Source organism: Martes martes (genome assembly GCF_963455335.1).
Source record: "Martes martes genome assembly, chromosome: 6".
Classification (NCBI taxonomy): Eukaryota; Metazoa; Chordata; class Mammalia; order Carnivora; family Mustelidae; genus Martes; species Martes martes.
In genome coordinates, this window is record NC_137893.1 from 145,996,964 (window position 1) to 146,012,194 (window position 15,231).

General features: G+C 49.5%; 1 protein-coding gene across 1 annotated transcript; it reads left to right on the top strand.

Annotated features, from left to right (window-relative positions):
- Positions 1-3,264: 3,264 nt before the first annotated feature.
- Positions 3,265-14,854, top strand: BTN1A1 (butyrophilin subfamily 1 member A1). The gene is made up of 8 exons (XM_080806873.1): positions 3,265-3,389; positions 7,507-7,642; positions 7,866-8,213; positions 10,096-10,377; positions 11,813-11,962; positions 12,436-12,456; positions 12,548-12,574; positions 12,973-14,854. Exons 2-8 carry the CDS (start codon positions 7,564-7,566, stop codon positions 13,638-13,640), a joined length of 1,575 nt encoding a protein of 524 aa, XP_080662999.1. The 5' UTR covers positions 3,265-3,389; positions 7,507-7,563; the 3' UTR covers positions 13,641-14,854.
- The last annotated feature ends 377 nt before the right edge of the window (positions 14,855-15,231 follow it).

The following is a 15,231-nucleotide window of genomic DNA, read 5'->3' on the forward strand; positions in this document are numbered from 1 at the left end:
CCCAGGATTCTGGGTTCATGACCTGAGCCAAAGATAGATGCTTAACAGACTGAGCCACCCAGGCACCCTGTTATTTTTTTCCTAACTTGAAAACCTTTAATTTATACAAGTAACTATTAAATACAAAAAGTAGATTAAAACAGTTTTTTTTTTTTCTGGCAGAGTTTAAATGCACTTAATGGATAATTCCAAAGAAAATGCATTTTCGCTGCAGAATTCAGAACTAAAATACTGAAGTCTTTGCCTCTAACTGCGATGGCTGCTTCTAAATTACCTTCAGCTCAGAAGAATTTCTGCGACAAAGTGGCATGTTTGGGGTGGCCTATTCTGCTACCTTGCATCATCAGAATTTCTGGGTCTTCTTTTTTTCTCTCTTTCATCTTAAGATTGATTCTCTGCTCATTGGTCATCACATGCCTGTGGCTTCTCATTTGGACAGTATTTTTCTTTTGGAGTGAAATGGGGCTGGGGAGGGGCACACAGGGAGGAAGGATGAGTTTGATTGCTTGTCATGGGTGTTTGTGCCTTAGACGTGCTTGGATTCCATACCTTTTAAGATGACTGCCAGTCAAAAGTCATCCCAATCCAGAATCTAGAAATAAGATTCCAGGTTTTTCACAATTGGAAGGGATTCAGGGTGCCTGGCTGGCTCAGTCGGAAGAGCATATAATTCTTGATCTTTCTTTTTAAACAGGCAAATTTGTTCTTTTTTTTTTTTTAAGATTTTTAAAATTTATTTGACAGAGAGAGAACATAAGCAGGGGGAGCAGCAGAGGGAGAGGGAGAAGCAGGTTCCCCACTGGGCAAGGAGCCCCATGCGGCACTCGATCCCAGGACCCTGGGATCATGACCTGAGCCGAAGGCAGAGGCTTTAACCCACTGAGCACCCAGGCGCCCCCAAAATTCTTGATCTTGATTGAGGTTGAGTTCTGGCCCCACATTGGGTATAGACATTACATAAATAAGTAACTGTTTTAAAAAAATTGGAAGGGATTCTCAAGGTTATAAAATCCCAAATACCTTTAGATCTGAAGGAGATTGTGGTCTCTGAGAAAGCAAAAAGCAGGTATGACCGCTGCCGTCAACATCAGACTAGACCATTCCATAACTGTGGAGACAAAACACCTCCCCTCTGTAATCAGGGTGGAGCACAGACAAAAATACAAGACCACGTGCAAACCACAAAAAGGACCACACATGCCTGTCTCGGCTAGCTGCTGCTTTACCAATTCCAATTTTAACCCGCTCTGTTCTACTTCCTAATAAAAATTGGAATATTGGATCCCAGTTCCCTGGTTTCCAACAGCATCCATCCAGAGCAACCTTTCCAAACCCCCAACCAAACTGAAATCCTGTAAGTTCCTCCCATGCCCTCTCATTGAAACACCCCACCTCCCAGCCCCCCCACTGTGTGCGGGATCCATGCTGCTGTCACAAGTACCATCAAATTCAACTGGGTTCCGGCACAGGTGGGCTTTAGCTGGTGGGGTCCAGCATGACCACAGATAAGTCAGAACCCCATCGCCTCCCAGCCCTCGTTCCCATCCATCCCGAAGTTGGCTCCAGTCTTTTGGGTAAGTTCCCCATGTACAGCAACATTTCTTAACATCCAGAGCCAAAAGGAACTTCCTGCAGATTTCTAAGAATTTAAACTAAAAACAAAGTGCATTCTTGTTCATGATTTATTGATCGGTTTTCAGTAATCAGGTATTCACAGAAGGGAACAGTCACTCCATTGTGTGAATCATAAGCACTTTCCATCCTCCTTCCCACGTCTTAAATCTTAATTACTTTAGTTCTGTTTATTTTCCAAAGAAACTCCTAAAAGAGCTTGGAGAATTCTGGGGTTATCCCACATTTTTCTTTAAACAAGGCTTTGCATCTCATAAAACTTCTCTGTTATGGCAGAACGGAAGAACCACAATTGTACATACATCAGTGACTCTTCATTACTCTGGGATTCTGGGCTTCTGCTTACTGAATTTGAAGCCTCGGGATACATGAAAATGAAAAATACTTTTTAGCATTTTAGCAATAAGGGCAGAGAGAAGACAGCGTAAATTGCCTCAGCTTTCTCCTTAGGAGACATATAGGCCTCTTGGAAGGTGACCCTAAGATTAGTGAACTCATTTCTCCCAGAGTAACTTGAAGGCACACTCATCTGTAGCTGATAATTAGGAAAGAAGTTGAGGAGGGAAGGGGTTGCAGGCAGGAGGGTGGTGGCTACCGGCTGGGAGTGGAGGCCAGCGAACAGGCTGGAAAAGGTCTTTTCGTGAGGATAATAGACGATTCTTAGCATGGTGTCTCATTTCTTTGGAGAAAAAAGAGGAGCCTTCAGAATCGAGCATTCACTCTCCCTCCCTCCCTCCCTCCCGTCCTTACCTCCTCAGTCTCCCTCTGTGTGTGGGTGTACGTGTGTGTGTCTGTCTTGTCTGTCTCTCAAAATCACCTGCATGCATACACTTTCCTGTGATACTCGCCCTGAAAGATCCTCAGCCAAAAAGGGGCTAAACTCTGTTTTTTCAGGTTTTTATAGCCTCCCCACAGAGGGTGAATGCATGTAGCCATGCTTTGGAGGGTTTGCCTACCAGGTAGCAGGAAAAGCGGCAGGGGGTACATTCTAGAAAGAACTCAAACAGTGGCCCACGCAACCCTGACCCTTTCCCAGGATCCTCCTATTTTCGCCTGTTCGGTCCAATTGCACTTGGCTGACTCCAGAAAGTTCCCTGTCTGCTCCTGCTCTGTGTTTCCTGGAACTCTCCATTTCGAAAGCATTTCCAGGAATATGACTCAAAGATGTCCCCACTCAACCAGACCTCGGTGTCTTCTTGCTCCCCAGGGCACACTTCATCTCCATCTGCCTCCACGAGCCCCTCTAATACACAGAACTCCGTCTGTATCATCTCCAGGTCTCCCCACTTCCTTTCTAGCTGCCTTTCCTACATGCAAAGCCTGGTGTGGCAGTTGTAAATTGAACACAGGCTGGGTAAATAGGGGAATGGGATCACTGTTACAATACCATTAGGTCACTTCTGATTATTACCAGCGTGCCAACCATGTGTGCCCCAAGAAAGAGCGGTTGACCACAAAGCTCCCTCGCAGGCCGCTGCATTCGGTACGACACCCGCTCAGTGCCCATTTGCTCTCATCCTTTCTCCTAGCTTGGTTCAGCAAAAGAAAGAAGCCCGAGACCCTGAGCCAGAGCCGCCCCTCAGGGCCATCTCCACAAGCATGGAAAGCCCGGAGCCGCTGCCTCACCTGCGGCTTCTGAGTAAGGATGGAGGTAAAGCTCTGCGGACCAGCAGCCGGGGAAGGACTCGGATCCTGCTCCGGGTCGACCGGCTCCAAATCTGCTATTTAGAAAACCCTCTGGGGACGCATAGGCCCAGGTAAGATAAGGAAGCCCGGCTCTGGGAGGGGCTGGGTGTGGCGGGGATGACCGAGTGCTGATCAATCATCCCGTGTGTTTCACGGTGGAAACGGTACTCGGGCTGTTGGAGGGTGGGAAATATGCCTGATGAGAGCACAGAAAAGTAAGCAAAGGAACGGAGACAAACCATTTGTCTTCCCTCCTCCGTCCCCAAAAAGCAGAAGAAGTTGTACAGGAAAAGAAATGACATCTGATGTGATACTTAGATCCATAAAAATCACAGCTACATAACCAATAGCATTGGAAACATTGAACAGAAGGGATCTATTTCTGTTGTATCAGGGTTCCCCAGAGAGACAGAACCAAGAGGATATATACAGATCTATAGAGAACCATGTGTTAGGAGCGCTGGTTCCCGTAATTATGGAGGTAGAGAAGCCCCCTGATCTGCCCCCTGCGAGCTGGAGGCCCAGGGTGGGAGCGTAGCTGCAGTCCAAACCCCAAGTCCTGAGCACCAAGAAGCCAACGTCTGACAGAAGGATAAGATGGAGGACCCCCCCCAACCACCAACTCAAGCAGAGACCAGACTGTCCTCCCCCCGTCTTTTTGTTCTCTTCAGGCCCTCAGTGAAGTGGATGAGGGCCATGCACATTGTGGATGGAAATCTGCTTTAACTGTCTGCGGATTCAGATGCTCGTCTCTTCCAGAAACATTCTCACAGACACACCCAGAGATAAAGCTTTACCAGCTCTCTGGACATTGCTCAGTCCGGTCAAGTTGACACATGAAGTTAATTGTCACAAGAATTAAATTGTCATTGACTTCATTGATAGCGCTCTGCAAAGTAATATCGAAAAATGGGTATGTCGAGAAAAAGCGACAGAAGCTGGGGGGCTCAGTTCGGTTGAGCAACCAACTCGGTTTCAGCTCAGGTCATAATCTCAGTTGGTGGGCAGGGGGATCTCCTTGAAGATTCTGTCCCTCTGCCCCCACCCCTGCATGTGCACACACTCTCTCCTTCTCTCAAGTAAATAAACCCATCTTAAAAAAAATTATGTTAAAGTCTTGAAAAAAATGTAGATAAATGCCAGATAAAACAAACAACCAGGTGAGGAGCTGTTTCTGGGGAATGAGGAGAGGGGGAGCGGGACTGACACTTTTCTTAAAAGCTCTTTAACTGTTTGGATTTTTTTTTTAAAGATTATTTATTTTATTTGACAGAGAGGAGGATCACAAGTAGGTAGAGAGGCAGGCAGAGACAGAGGAGGAAGCAGGCTCCCCGCTGAGCAGAGAGCCCGATGCAGGGCTCGATCCCAGGACCCCGGGATCATGACCTGAGCTGAAGGCAGAGGCTTAACCACGGAGCCACCCAGGCACCCCCCGAGGTGTTTTTTTAACCTGAGTTGGGCAGTGCTGGGAGCTCCTTCCTAAACCCCCTTTGGTTACGGTGCTCAGATGGGACCCCAGGAAGGTGCAACCAGGGAAGGAAGGAAGGTCTAGAAGACTGGTGGCACATGGTTGCTTCTGGAAGAGGTTGCCCTTAAATGAGCTTTTGAGGGAAGAGCAGGCGTTTGTCTGCAGATAAGAGGAAGCAGATGCTCTAGGAAGAGAGGCAACAAGCAGGGCCATCTGGGGGTCTGAAAAGGTGTGGGTAGAGCCTCTGGGTGGTCCTCAGAGGGGAGGGAGAAGAGGCCCAGAGGAAGGAAGCAGGGAGACCGCTAGATCCTACAGCATTTTCTACACTGTAGTGTCTGAACTTGGTTGGTGCTGGGGTCACGAAGGGAACATGTAGGGGTTTTTAAGCAAAAAGTGACTGGATCTGATGAGCACTTGGGAAGAGTCATCCTGGAAGTCTGGCAAGTCAGCTGGAGTCCTGCTCTTCTGTTAGTCTTACTCATAGTCTCAATTAAAAGGCAAAGTACAAATTAGGGTGATGAGGAATTTGGGCCACAAGTATAATAAGGACTGACATCTTTGATTTATAAGAAGTGCATACAGATGGACAAGAAACAACAGCAGAATCTTTCTGGGGCGAAAATGGACAATTTACCTGAAAAGATCACTTCCAGAATATATTAAATGGTTAATATGAAAAAGAATCAGCCTCACTGCCATATAAATGCCTAGCAAAGTAATATTTAACCAGGTTCACCCCTCGCATTAGAGATGTGGGCCATCTTGGCCTTAAGCGTTGGCAGGAATTAGATCAGAAAGACATTTCCATTAAGGGTGTGATCAGTTCAGGAGGGAACTTCGGCAAAACACTCCTGATTCAACTTATAGACCTGATGACTGTATTTCTGGGAATTTATCAGAAAATTTGTCAGGAATTTATCAAAGATGTGGACAAAGACTTATGTATAAAGTGCACTAGTTATAGTGGGCAAAAACGAAGAAAAAAGAAAAGGAAACACCCACCCAAAAACTCACTACGGTGTCCCACCCTCTTGGGAGTTATAGGAGCTGACGATATGATAAGGAGTAGGCATAAACAGTGTTTCAAATTATGCAAATCTTCGTCGATTCTGCCAAAATGTGAATCGAGGCTATCATTAGTTGGTGACATTATGAGTAATTTCTACTTTTTAAAAAAAGTTTTTCCAGGATTGGGCGGCCGGCTGAGTCAGGAGGGCATGCAAGTCTTGATCTTAGGCTTATAAGTTTGAACCCTACATTGGGTGCAGAGGTTACTTAAAAATAAAATCTTAAAGGGACACCTGGGTGGCTCAGACAGTTAAGCATCCAGCTCTTGATTTTGGTTCGGGTCATGATCTCAGGGTCACGAGATGGGCCCCGAGGTGGGGCTCCGGCTTAATGTTCTCTCTTCCTCTCCCCCTGCCTACCCCTCAGCTCTCGTTCTCTCTCTCTCTCTCTCTCTCTCTCTCTCTCAATAACAACAATAATAAAAATAAAGTATTTTAAAAATCAACATGTTTTTTCCATATTTTTAAATGTTTTCATAACAATAAGAAATTGAGCCCAAAATAAGGAAATGCAGGCCGACTTGCTTACAGGGAGGTAACTTCCAGGCCTTGAAAACTGAATCACACACGCATTCCCAGCCTGCCTTTAAATTTTCAACTCACGTCCACAGTAGGATAACAGTTCACCCTCTTCTAAACCCCTGTGGTACTGAGCACTTTACTTGCGTGATCTCATTTAAGCCAGTGCCTTTCCAAAGAAGGCATTAGTAGACATTCCTAATTTAGAGGTAGAAGAAGTGAGCTTGAAGCGGTGAATGAACTCGTTTAAGGCCTTAGGATCTCGTTTTAGTGTTGTCTTGACCCTCTTCCTTTTTCACCCGACGGCCTTTGATTTAGTCCAGCTCATTCACATATATTCAGGTCTTTGAGCTGAAGACCACAAATGCAGACCCCTCATGTCTCTGGGAAACTACCCCCCACCACCAAAGTAAATGCATCTGGGGCCTGGGGGCAGGCTTTGCTGAGAGCACTTCCCCCTTCCTTCTTCCTGCCCTTTAACTTTGCCCCTGGGCCCGGGAACAGCTCTGTCACTCGGTCGCCAGGCTCCTTGGTGCCTCTTCCCTCCAAGATCCGAGGTCAGTACCTGCGCCTGCCCTGGCTCTCCTGAGAGAGTCAGCAGCCAGGAGGGCATCTGCTGTCCTTCCTCCCCAGTCCTGGGCCCTCTAGCCTGGACCCTGTGCTCTCTCCAGCTCCCCTTTCTTGTGCCTTCTCTTCTCGACTTTCCTCTTTTCTCCTCCAGTTCAAGCCCCTGGCTTCTGTCTCTGCCTGCATTGCTTCGTCTTTATGGTCATTGCAGAAATCGAATGTCAAACTACCATATTTGGGGGAAAAGAGGCTTTTTGTAGAGCAGTGGTTCCAAGACTTGTTCATTGACAGGCAACCCATTACAGGGTACGGTGCCTCACAATTCCCTTCTCCTAGGATTGTCTTGGGGTTTTAGGGCCTGTGATGTGGTGGTGTACATACTTAACCAGACCGGATGGTGGGTGTGCGGTGCCAACGTCCGGACCGACAGAAAGTCTGCAGTGGGAGACAAGGGGGAGGCTTCAGGTGCAAAGATCTAGAGCATCCCAAGTTGGAAAGAGCTGGAGGGAGGACGCAGCAGAAGGGGGTTGGAGAAACTTGGGGATCTCCTGTGCATTCATCTCCTAGGCGGAAGTTCTGACGACCGGAGTCCGCCAGCAACGTGCTGCCCCAGGAGGGCTGGAGATGGCGGTTTTCCCGAAGACCCACCTCCACCGCTGTCTGCTCATCCTCGCTTTCCTCCCGCTGTCCAAGCTGGATTCCGGTAGGTCCCGCCTGGGTCTCCCTCTCTGCGCCGCCCCCCCGCCCCCCCCCCCCCCCCCGGCTGAAACCTCTCAGTTGGGCGAGGCACCCACGTGGCTCTCGCTAGCGCCCTGCGCGAGGGGGAGTCCGGGTGGACTCGGAGCTTCCGTCGCAGGGACCGACTCGGGTCGGTGTCGGTGCTCAGCTCCCCCCGCGCACCCCGTCTGCCCGCCTGCCTTTCGCAGCCCAGTTCGACGTGATCGGGCCGCCGGAGCCCATCCTGGCCGCGGTGGGTGACGACGTCGAGCTGCCCTGCCACCTGTCCCCGAACGTGAGCGCCGAGCGCATGGAGCTGCGGTGGTTCCGCGGGAAGGCGGCGGCCGCCGTGCTGGTGCGCCGGGACGGGCGCGAGCAGGACGGGGAGCAGGTGGCCGAGTACCGCGGCAGAGCCACACTCGTGGACCGCGACATCGCGGCGGGGCGCGTCGCCGTGAGGATCCACCGGGTCAGGGCCTCGGACGACGGCGAGTACCGATGCTTTTTCCGGCAGGACAGAAGCTACGAGGAGGCCAGTGTGCGCCTGAAGGTGGCCGGTGAGCGCGCGGGGTTGGGCTTTTCCGGTGACTTCCAGGCGGGGTACCTTTTCCTGGGGCCCCGTGACTTTGGAAACCACCGGATTCTTTGCCTAAATCCCTCTTAGGATGGAAAGGGTTGGCAGGCCTGGAGTGGGAGGTGACTGGCGGGTTGAGAGTGGGCGCAGAGCATTTCCCCATATAATTAGTTCAGTAAATGCAACATTCTCCGGGAGTACACCGTAATATGCTTGACCCAGTCTCGGAACTGAACATGTAAGTCGTGCCCGTTTATCACCATCGGGTGAGGCTGTGGTTTACGTCCTTTGAGGCTGCTTCCTGGATTTGTACCTAAGGTCGGATTTCCTGAGGTCCTAGAGCCGGGCTGCTCCTTAACATTCTTGATCCACCAAAAAAAGTTTTTGGTTTTTGTTTTCTTTTTGGCATCAAGCCCAAGTTCGGGGTGGAAACCACAATGGAAATGGTAAGCATTCAGGAGGAAAGCCGCATTGAGCTCTGACTTTCCTACTTACTGGTGAACGGAAGCAAACAAATCTCTTTCTGAGCCTTGTTTCCTACTGCAAAACTGGGCGTGCATCTATCAAAGATTTTGCAAGAATGAAATAAAGTTAGACAATACCTAAGAAACTGCCTTGTCGAAGCTTGCAGAAGCATTATACACTTGTGAGATATTATTACCGTGCCACAGGCTGCCCCATAATTTGCAGCATACACATGCATTGCCTTTTATGTATAGATTAAAATAAAGGTAAAGTTTAAAAAATACTGGGGTGTGATTGGGGTCCCTGCCTCAGAACAGGGTATCCCGTGTGGTGGCATTATGTATAACTCACATTTCCTTTTTAGGGAATTAGCTTAAAAGTTGATTATAAAATCCTAGAGATGTGACGGCATAAAACTATCATTGTTATCCTTATGAGTGATAGACGTCTTTTTTTTTTTTAAAGATATTATTTATTTGACAGAGAATGAGAAAGCACAAGTAGGCTGAGCAGCAGGCAGAGGGAGAAGCAGGTTCTCCACCAAGTGGGGCTCGATACTATGACCTTGGGATCATGACCTGAGCTGAAGGCAGCCACTTAACCGACTGAGCCACCCAGGCGCCCCTGGGTGATAGACATCTTTGAGATTCTGCTGAAAGCGGGAGCCCTTTTTATGAAAAGAATCTACATTGTCATGTAGACACACACCCTGGAACTTGGATTTCAACTAACAGTGTGGACATGTGTTTGAGGACTTTTCTCTGCAGCTTGGTGTTTTTCTGTACTCTGTAGAATTGTAACAAAATAATCAGGCTGAAGACAGAAGGGAAAAACAGCTTTATGTTGATATATGTTAGGACATAACTGTGTGTGGGGAAGACGAGGTTGAAACCCATTTAAGAAAATTCCTGTATCAGTATCACAGGTAAAGGAAACTTAGACTGTCAGCTACACTCTCCATGCAAAGAACCTCTAATCCCCTTTCTCCTCAAGGATACTCCTTCTCTGATCATCCTCAAATACCCACTCCTAGTTCTCCTCCTCAAAGTCATTTCATAATACCTCCAACCACAAAGCCCTCTCCCCTCTCTGGAGCTCCCTTACCCGGCTCTAAGCCATTGAGCTCCCTGCTCCTGCTGATTAGAAAATCTCCCCATGTCTGTCCAGCAGACTCCTGCCCTCACTTCAGACCCTAACTCCCAATATGGCATCCCTCTGTGATAAGGTTATGAAATGCCTTTTATTGATCCCACATCTTCTGTGTGTCATGGAATAGGGGATAAGGCCCTCTCACTCCCAGTCCCTGTGCGCTTCTCTTTCTGAGACTGTGTAACCCTGTGGTTATAAGGCTCCCAGAAGGGTGTCCGCTGAAGGACTAAGACCAGCTTCTCTCGCCACAGCTCTGGGCTCTGATCCTCACATCCATATGGAAGTTCGGGAAAATGGAGAGGTCCGGCTGGAGTGTACCTCAGTAGGATGGTACCCAGAGCCGCACGTCCAATGGAGGACATCTGGGGGAGAGAAGTTTGCATCCACCTCAGAGTCGAGAAATCCTGATGAAGAAGGCCTGTTCACTGTAGCAGCTTCGGTGATCATCAGAGACCCCTCCATGAAGAATATATCCTGCTCTATCCGGAATCTCCTTCTTGGCCAGCAGAAAGAAGTAGACATTTCCATACCAGGTCAGTGGAATCGATGCTGGGGTCCTGTCAGACGGAGTTTCAGGGCCCATATTACCTGGGACACCTGCCCAAGGCCCTCATGGTAGTTGTCTGCTGTCCCCACCTAAGCTCGTGACCACTGACATGTAGGAGTCCCACCAATTTCATTAGAAGAGGGAAGATTCTAAATGCATAACATCGGCCTCGATCTCATTGAAATTCTGGATTTTCCATTTTAGGAGATATATCTTAGATACAGACGCTTGGTCTCTGGGACCTTCTGTCCTTGAGTAACAAGAAAACCCATTTCCACCCTTGCCCCTCTGTCTTGCATCCTGTGCTACAGCTCTGTCTAGGTTTCCAGGGTCCGCAGGAAAGCAAATATTCTCATTATTCACCCCAACGCTATCTCTGGTTCAGGCCGGAACCTCTCCTTATTCTTTGGTCATTGAGGCCCATTCTGTCACACAAGGAGGTGACATTTTCCCTTCCTGATTTACTTCCTACATCCCCTTGGCTCCCATCCTGCACTGATAGTTAAGAAGAAATTTCCACATTAACATGAATCGATCCATTACTTTATTTCCCACATCCTCTCCCGAAAGGACGCTTTTTTTCTTGCCCATGATCAAAAGTTTATGGGAAATCAGACACTGACATAGATCACTGTTGTATGCCTTACAGAATTAAACACAATTACATTTTCTTGGAACATTAACTGGGATTACTGAACCAGTAAGGCTTTCTGGAATGTAACAGAAATTCAAGAGGTTGTGGGGACCATTAGTGTTGCTTTCTTCTAAATGAACGCCCTTCTGCGAGTCTGGCCTTTCCTCCTGATGCCTGGCCCAGCACTGTTGATCAGCCGATACGAAGAACCACGTCTGAGCACAGCTGACATCCAGGGTAGTCTTGTAGCAACTAGACATTTTCCATCCATAAAATAGGAATTTGGGCTTTGACTAGCCTTTTCTTTTTGTTTCGTTTCGTTTCTCTTAGGGTTTTATTTATTTGACAGAGACAGAGAGCACAAGCAGGGGAGGGGGCAGAAGGAGAGGGAGAAGCAGACTCCCTGCTGAGCTGGGAGCCAGATCCCAGGCTCCTGAGAGCATGATCTGACCTGAGGGCAAATGCTTAACCAATTGAGCCTCCTAGACATTCCTTTGTGTTTTTTTCTCTGTCCCTTCCAAGGGCAGGTTTAGTAAATCCCTAGCCAAAGGCCTAGCCAGTCACCACCTCTAAGTGCCCACCTCACCCCTAGTGAGCAGCACGCCATCAGGCCCAAAATTTTTCTGAAAAGCTTAGAGCAGCAGCCTTGGAAGTTCTGTTGTGTGCCCTGGGAGGAGTGGGAGAGGACCCGGTCGTCCTCTCTTCCAACTCCCCTCGGAATCAGAGGCAGAGCTGGACCCGCTCGGAGTCGCCCAGCAACTCGTCCTTCTCGGGGCTTTTGTTTCAGCTCCCTTCTTCCCAAGGTTGACTCCCTGGATGGTGGCGGTGGCTGTCATCTTGATGGTCCTAGGATTTCTGACAATTGGGTCCATAGTTTGCACTTGGAGACTCTACAAGGAAAGATCCAGACAAAGAAAGGACGAATTCAGCTCTAAGGGTGAGTCACAGGCTGCTTGTCAGGCATGCTACCAAGTGGGCTTGGATCCAAGTCCTTTCGAGTGGCTGCCAGTGGGAAGATACTCGATTCCAGAATTCTGAGCGTCGAGGGAGGGGGGATTACAAGGCACCGGAAGCCACTGATACCCAATATGAAGGTCTGGGGTGTAGAAGGAGTCAAAGCAACGCTACCTGAGCTATCAGACTGCTGTTCCCTCACTGCCCGCCCCCCAGACTCTCTCCTCACTTCTGACTCGGTTTCCCAGTAAAGATTAAAGATCTGATCTCAAGCCAGTAGGAACTTCCTGCGCATTTCTTAGGAAAAAACCCATAATCCTTGTTCCTCATTTATTGATAAAGTTTCAGTAATCCTGGACTAACCTTTTACTCCTTTGTGTGTCCCTCACACCAGTTTTCTCCCCTCCCTCATGTCCGCTCTCGAAGGTCATTAAGGTATTTCTGTTTGTTTTCCAGAGAAACTCCTGGAAGAGCTCAGTAAGTTCTCTCTTCCTGTCATGAATTCAACAACAAGGTGTTCTCTCTCTTGTTGGGAAACCCGTCACCGACTCTCTCTCTTTCATTGCAGGGTGGAAAAAGGCTACGGTGCACGCAGGTCAGTGGCTCGGAACTTCTCAGACTTCTCAGGGGCTCTGAGGCTCTATCCCCCAGGGATTCGAAGCCCTGTCGTACTTGGAAATAAAAACACTAACCCATTGTTGTGGTGAGGATAAATAGGGGAAGATGATGGTGAACGGCCTCCACATTTTCCTTGAGGCACATAGAAGGCCCTTGGAAGGCATTTAGAAGACAAGCCCCTCTGACAGGGACCCATTAGGCATCGGTGACAGTCAGCTCACACATGACGGGTGACAGGAGGAGGCCAAACAGCTCTCCTCCTGAGGGGGCCTGACAACTTCTCGAACATTCCTCTATTTTTTTTGGCGAAGAAAAATAGGTCTTGTGACACCTCACGCTCACTGATGCCCAGACTTGTTCTCTGTCTCTCTCTAGTGGATGTGACTCTGGATCCAGACACCGCCCACCCCCACCTCTTTTTGTATGAGGATTCCCGATCTGTTCGGCTGGAAGATTCACGTCAGGAGCTGCCTGAGAAACCAGAGAGATTTGACTCCTGGCCTTGCGTGTTGGGTCGTGAGACCTTCACGTCAGGGCAACATTTTTGGGAGGTGCAAGTGGGAGACAGGGCTGACTGGGCAGTCGGGGTGTGCAGGGAGAATGTGGTGAAGAAGGGGTTTGACCCCATGACTCCAGAGAATGGGTTCTGGGCTGTGGAGTTGTATGGGAGTGGGTACTGGGCTCTCACCCCGCTGCGGACCCCTCTCCCCCTGGCAGGGCCCCCCCGTCGGGTTGGGATTTTCCTGGACTATGAATCAGGTGACGTCGCCTTCTACAATATGACCGACGGGTCCCATATCTATACTTTCTCCAGTGCCTCCTTCTCGGGCCCCCTCCGGCCTTTCTTCTGCCTGTGGTCCTGTGGCAAAAAGCCCCTGACCATCTGCCCGGTCACTGATGGGCCTGAGAGAGTCACCGTAGTTGCTGATGCCAAGGCCTTCACTAAGGAGATCCCGCTGTCCCCCATAGGGGAGGACTCGGCCTCTGGGGATACCCTCCATTCTAAACTAATCCCTACCCAGCCCGGCCAAAGGGCACCTTAAGGAATATCCCAGCCCAACTGCTTTCCTATGTCCTGAGCCCTCCCCCCGTCCCCTCTGACACACCAGCTGCCAGGTCCACCCAGGCCCTGTTTCTCCCTGTTGGGTAGGGATCAGTTGGTCTTGGGGAGGTAGTGTTGCTGCTAGAGAGTGTGGGGTGTAGGGCCTTCCTCATCTGTTTCTGTGCTGATACTCAGGGCAGGGAGGGGACTCCGAAGCTGCTTCTAGCATTCTCCTATTCCCAGAGACCAAATCCTATAGGGAGAGAGAGCTCAGCGATCAAGATGGGGTTAGGTTGGCATGGGGTTATGACCGAAACATCTGGGTCTCCAGAATAAGGATGTGTAGAGGAACAGGTTTTAGGCAAGCAGGGAACTCAAAAGGTTCTGGGAAGAGAAGATTCAAGGCTGAAATCCCATAAAAGAACTTGGGGGGACATCACAATGGAGGACTGTGAGGGGAACCCAGGCCAATGATGAACACCCGGCTGGCTTCTAGACTCTCTGGGCCTATATGTCCAGCTGTCGAAGACACATCCTGGAGAGTAGAGGAAACTGGCCCTACTAGTGTGGGATCTGAGCCATTGGCAGGGGGGCCTGGGAGGGGATGAAATGAGCGAGGCTGGGGGCCAGACTGAAACTCTGATCCAGGAGAAAACTTCAGATGAAACCCAGTATGGGTGGCTGGCCTTGCCCCTGATCCTGCTGTCCTGTCTGCCTCAGCCGGCCTGTTTCCCCCTGACCCCAGGGGTCCTTCCAACCTCACTCCGCAGACCCCACGCAAGTTTCCAGCTCTCTTCCTCCTTTTAATATAGAATCTGTCCATCCCAGAGGCTTTCCAGGACCCTCCTCAGTGACATCACGTCTTTATCTGCCAGGGTCGGGCCTCAGGGCCCCTCAGCCCTCCACCCTACCTCTGGGTTAAATCCCCAAACACACCTTCAGTTCACTCCCCCCACCAGCCTTCACTCCCCCCACCCTGCGTCCCCAGGCCCGCTTCTCCCCAGGCCCCAGACGCTGCTCCATCCCTGGGTGGGCTCAGCTAGACCCGAGCACGCCCGCTCAGTCTGCATTTTCCTGGCTACACGTAGCTCTTCATGCCCGCGGACTGCAGATTTTTCCGGGCTCACACCTTCCATTTCCAGAGTTTTTTTTTCTAGTTTCCAGAGTAGATGTCGCCCATGGTCTTAAGCTAATAAATAAGTATGTTGATTGCTGAAGGCGGCATCTGCAACTTTTCTTTATCCCAACAAGTGGAAGTGACATGAAAACAGGAAAGCATGGGAATGCAGCTGGCTGGCCACTGGGGGTCTGTGTGTCCAAGACTCCCCTGCATTCGGGGTGGCAGGGGTGGGGGTTGGGTGGGGGGGGGTTGGGGGGGACCCTATCTCTCCTCCTAGAAAGGTAACTGGACTCCTGGTGTAGGTGAGTGAGGCTACCTCTTCAAATGTTAACAGTACTTTTCCAGGAGGAGGCAATATTGGGGAAGTTTTAAATGGTAATACCTTGTAATTGGAAAACTAAAAAAACAAAACAAAAACTCTGGGGATCTTTAGAAACCCCTTTTCCGAGGATTCCTGTTTGAAGAGCCTTAG

What these genes read in the sequence shown, in the direction of transcription:
- BTN1A1 (XM_080806873.1), top strand. Translation starts at nt 7,564, where the DNA reads ATGGCGGTTTTCCCGAAGACCCACCTCCACCGCTGTCTGCTCATCCTC. An exon ending in GCTGTCCAAGCTGGATTCCG is followed by an intron (nt 7,643 to 7,865) that starts GTAGGTCCCGCC and finishes TGCCTTTCGCAG; the next exon opens with CCCAGTTCGACGTGATCGGG. An exon ending in GGACGAATTCAGCTCTAAGG is followed by an intron (nt 11,963 to 12,435) that starts GTGAGTCACAGG and finishes TTTGTTTTCCAG; the next exon opens with AGAAACTCCTGGAAGAGCTC.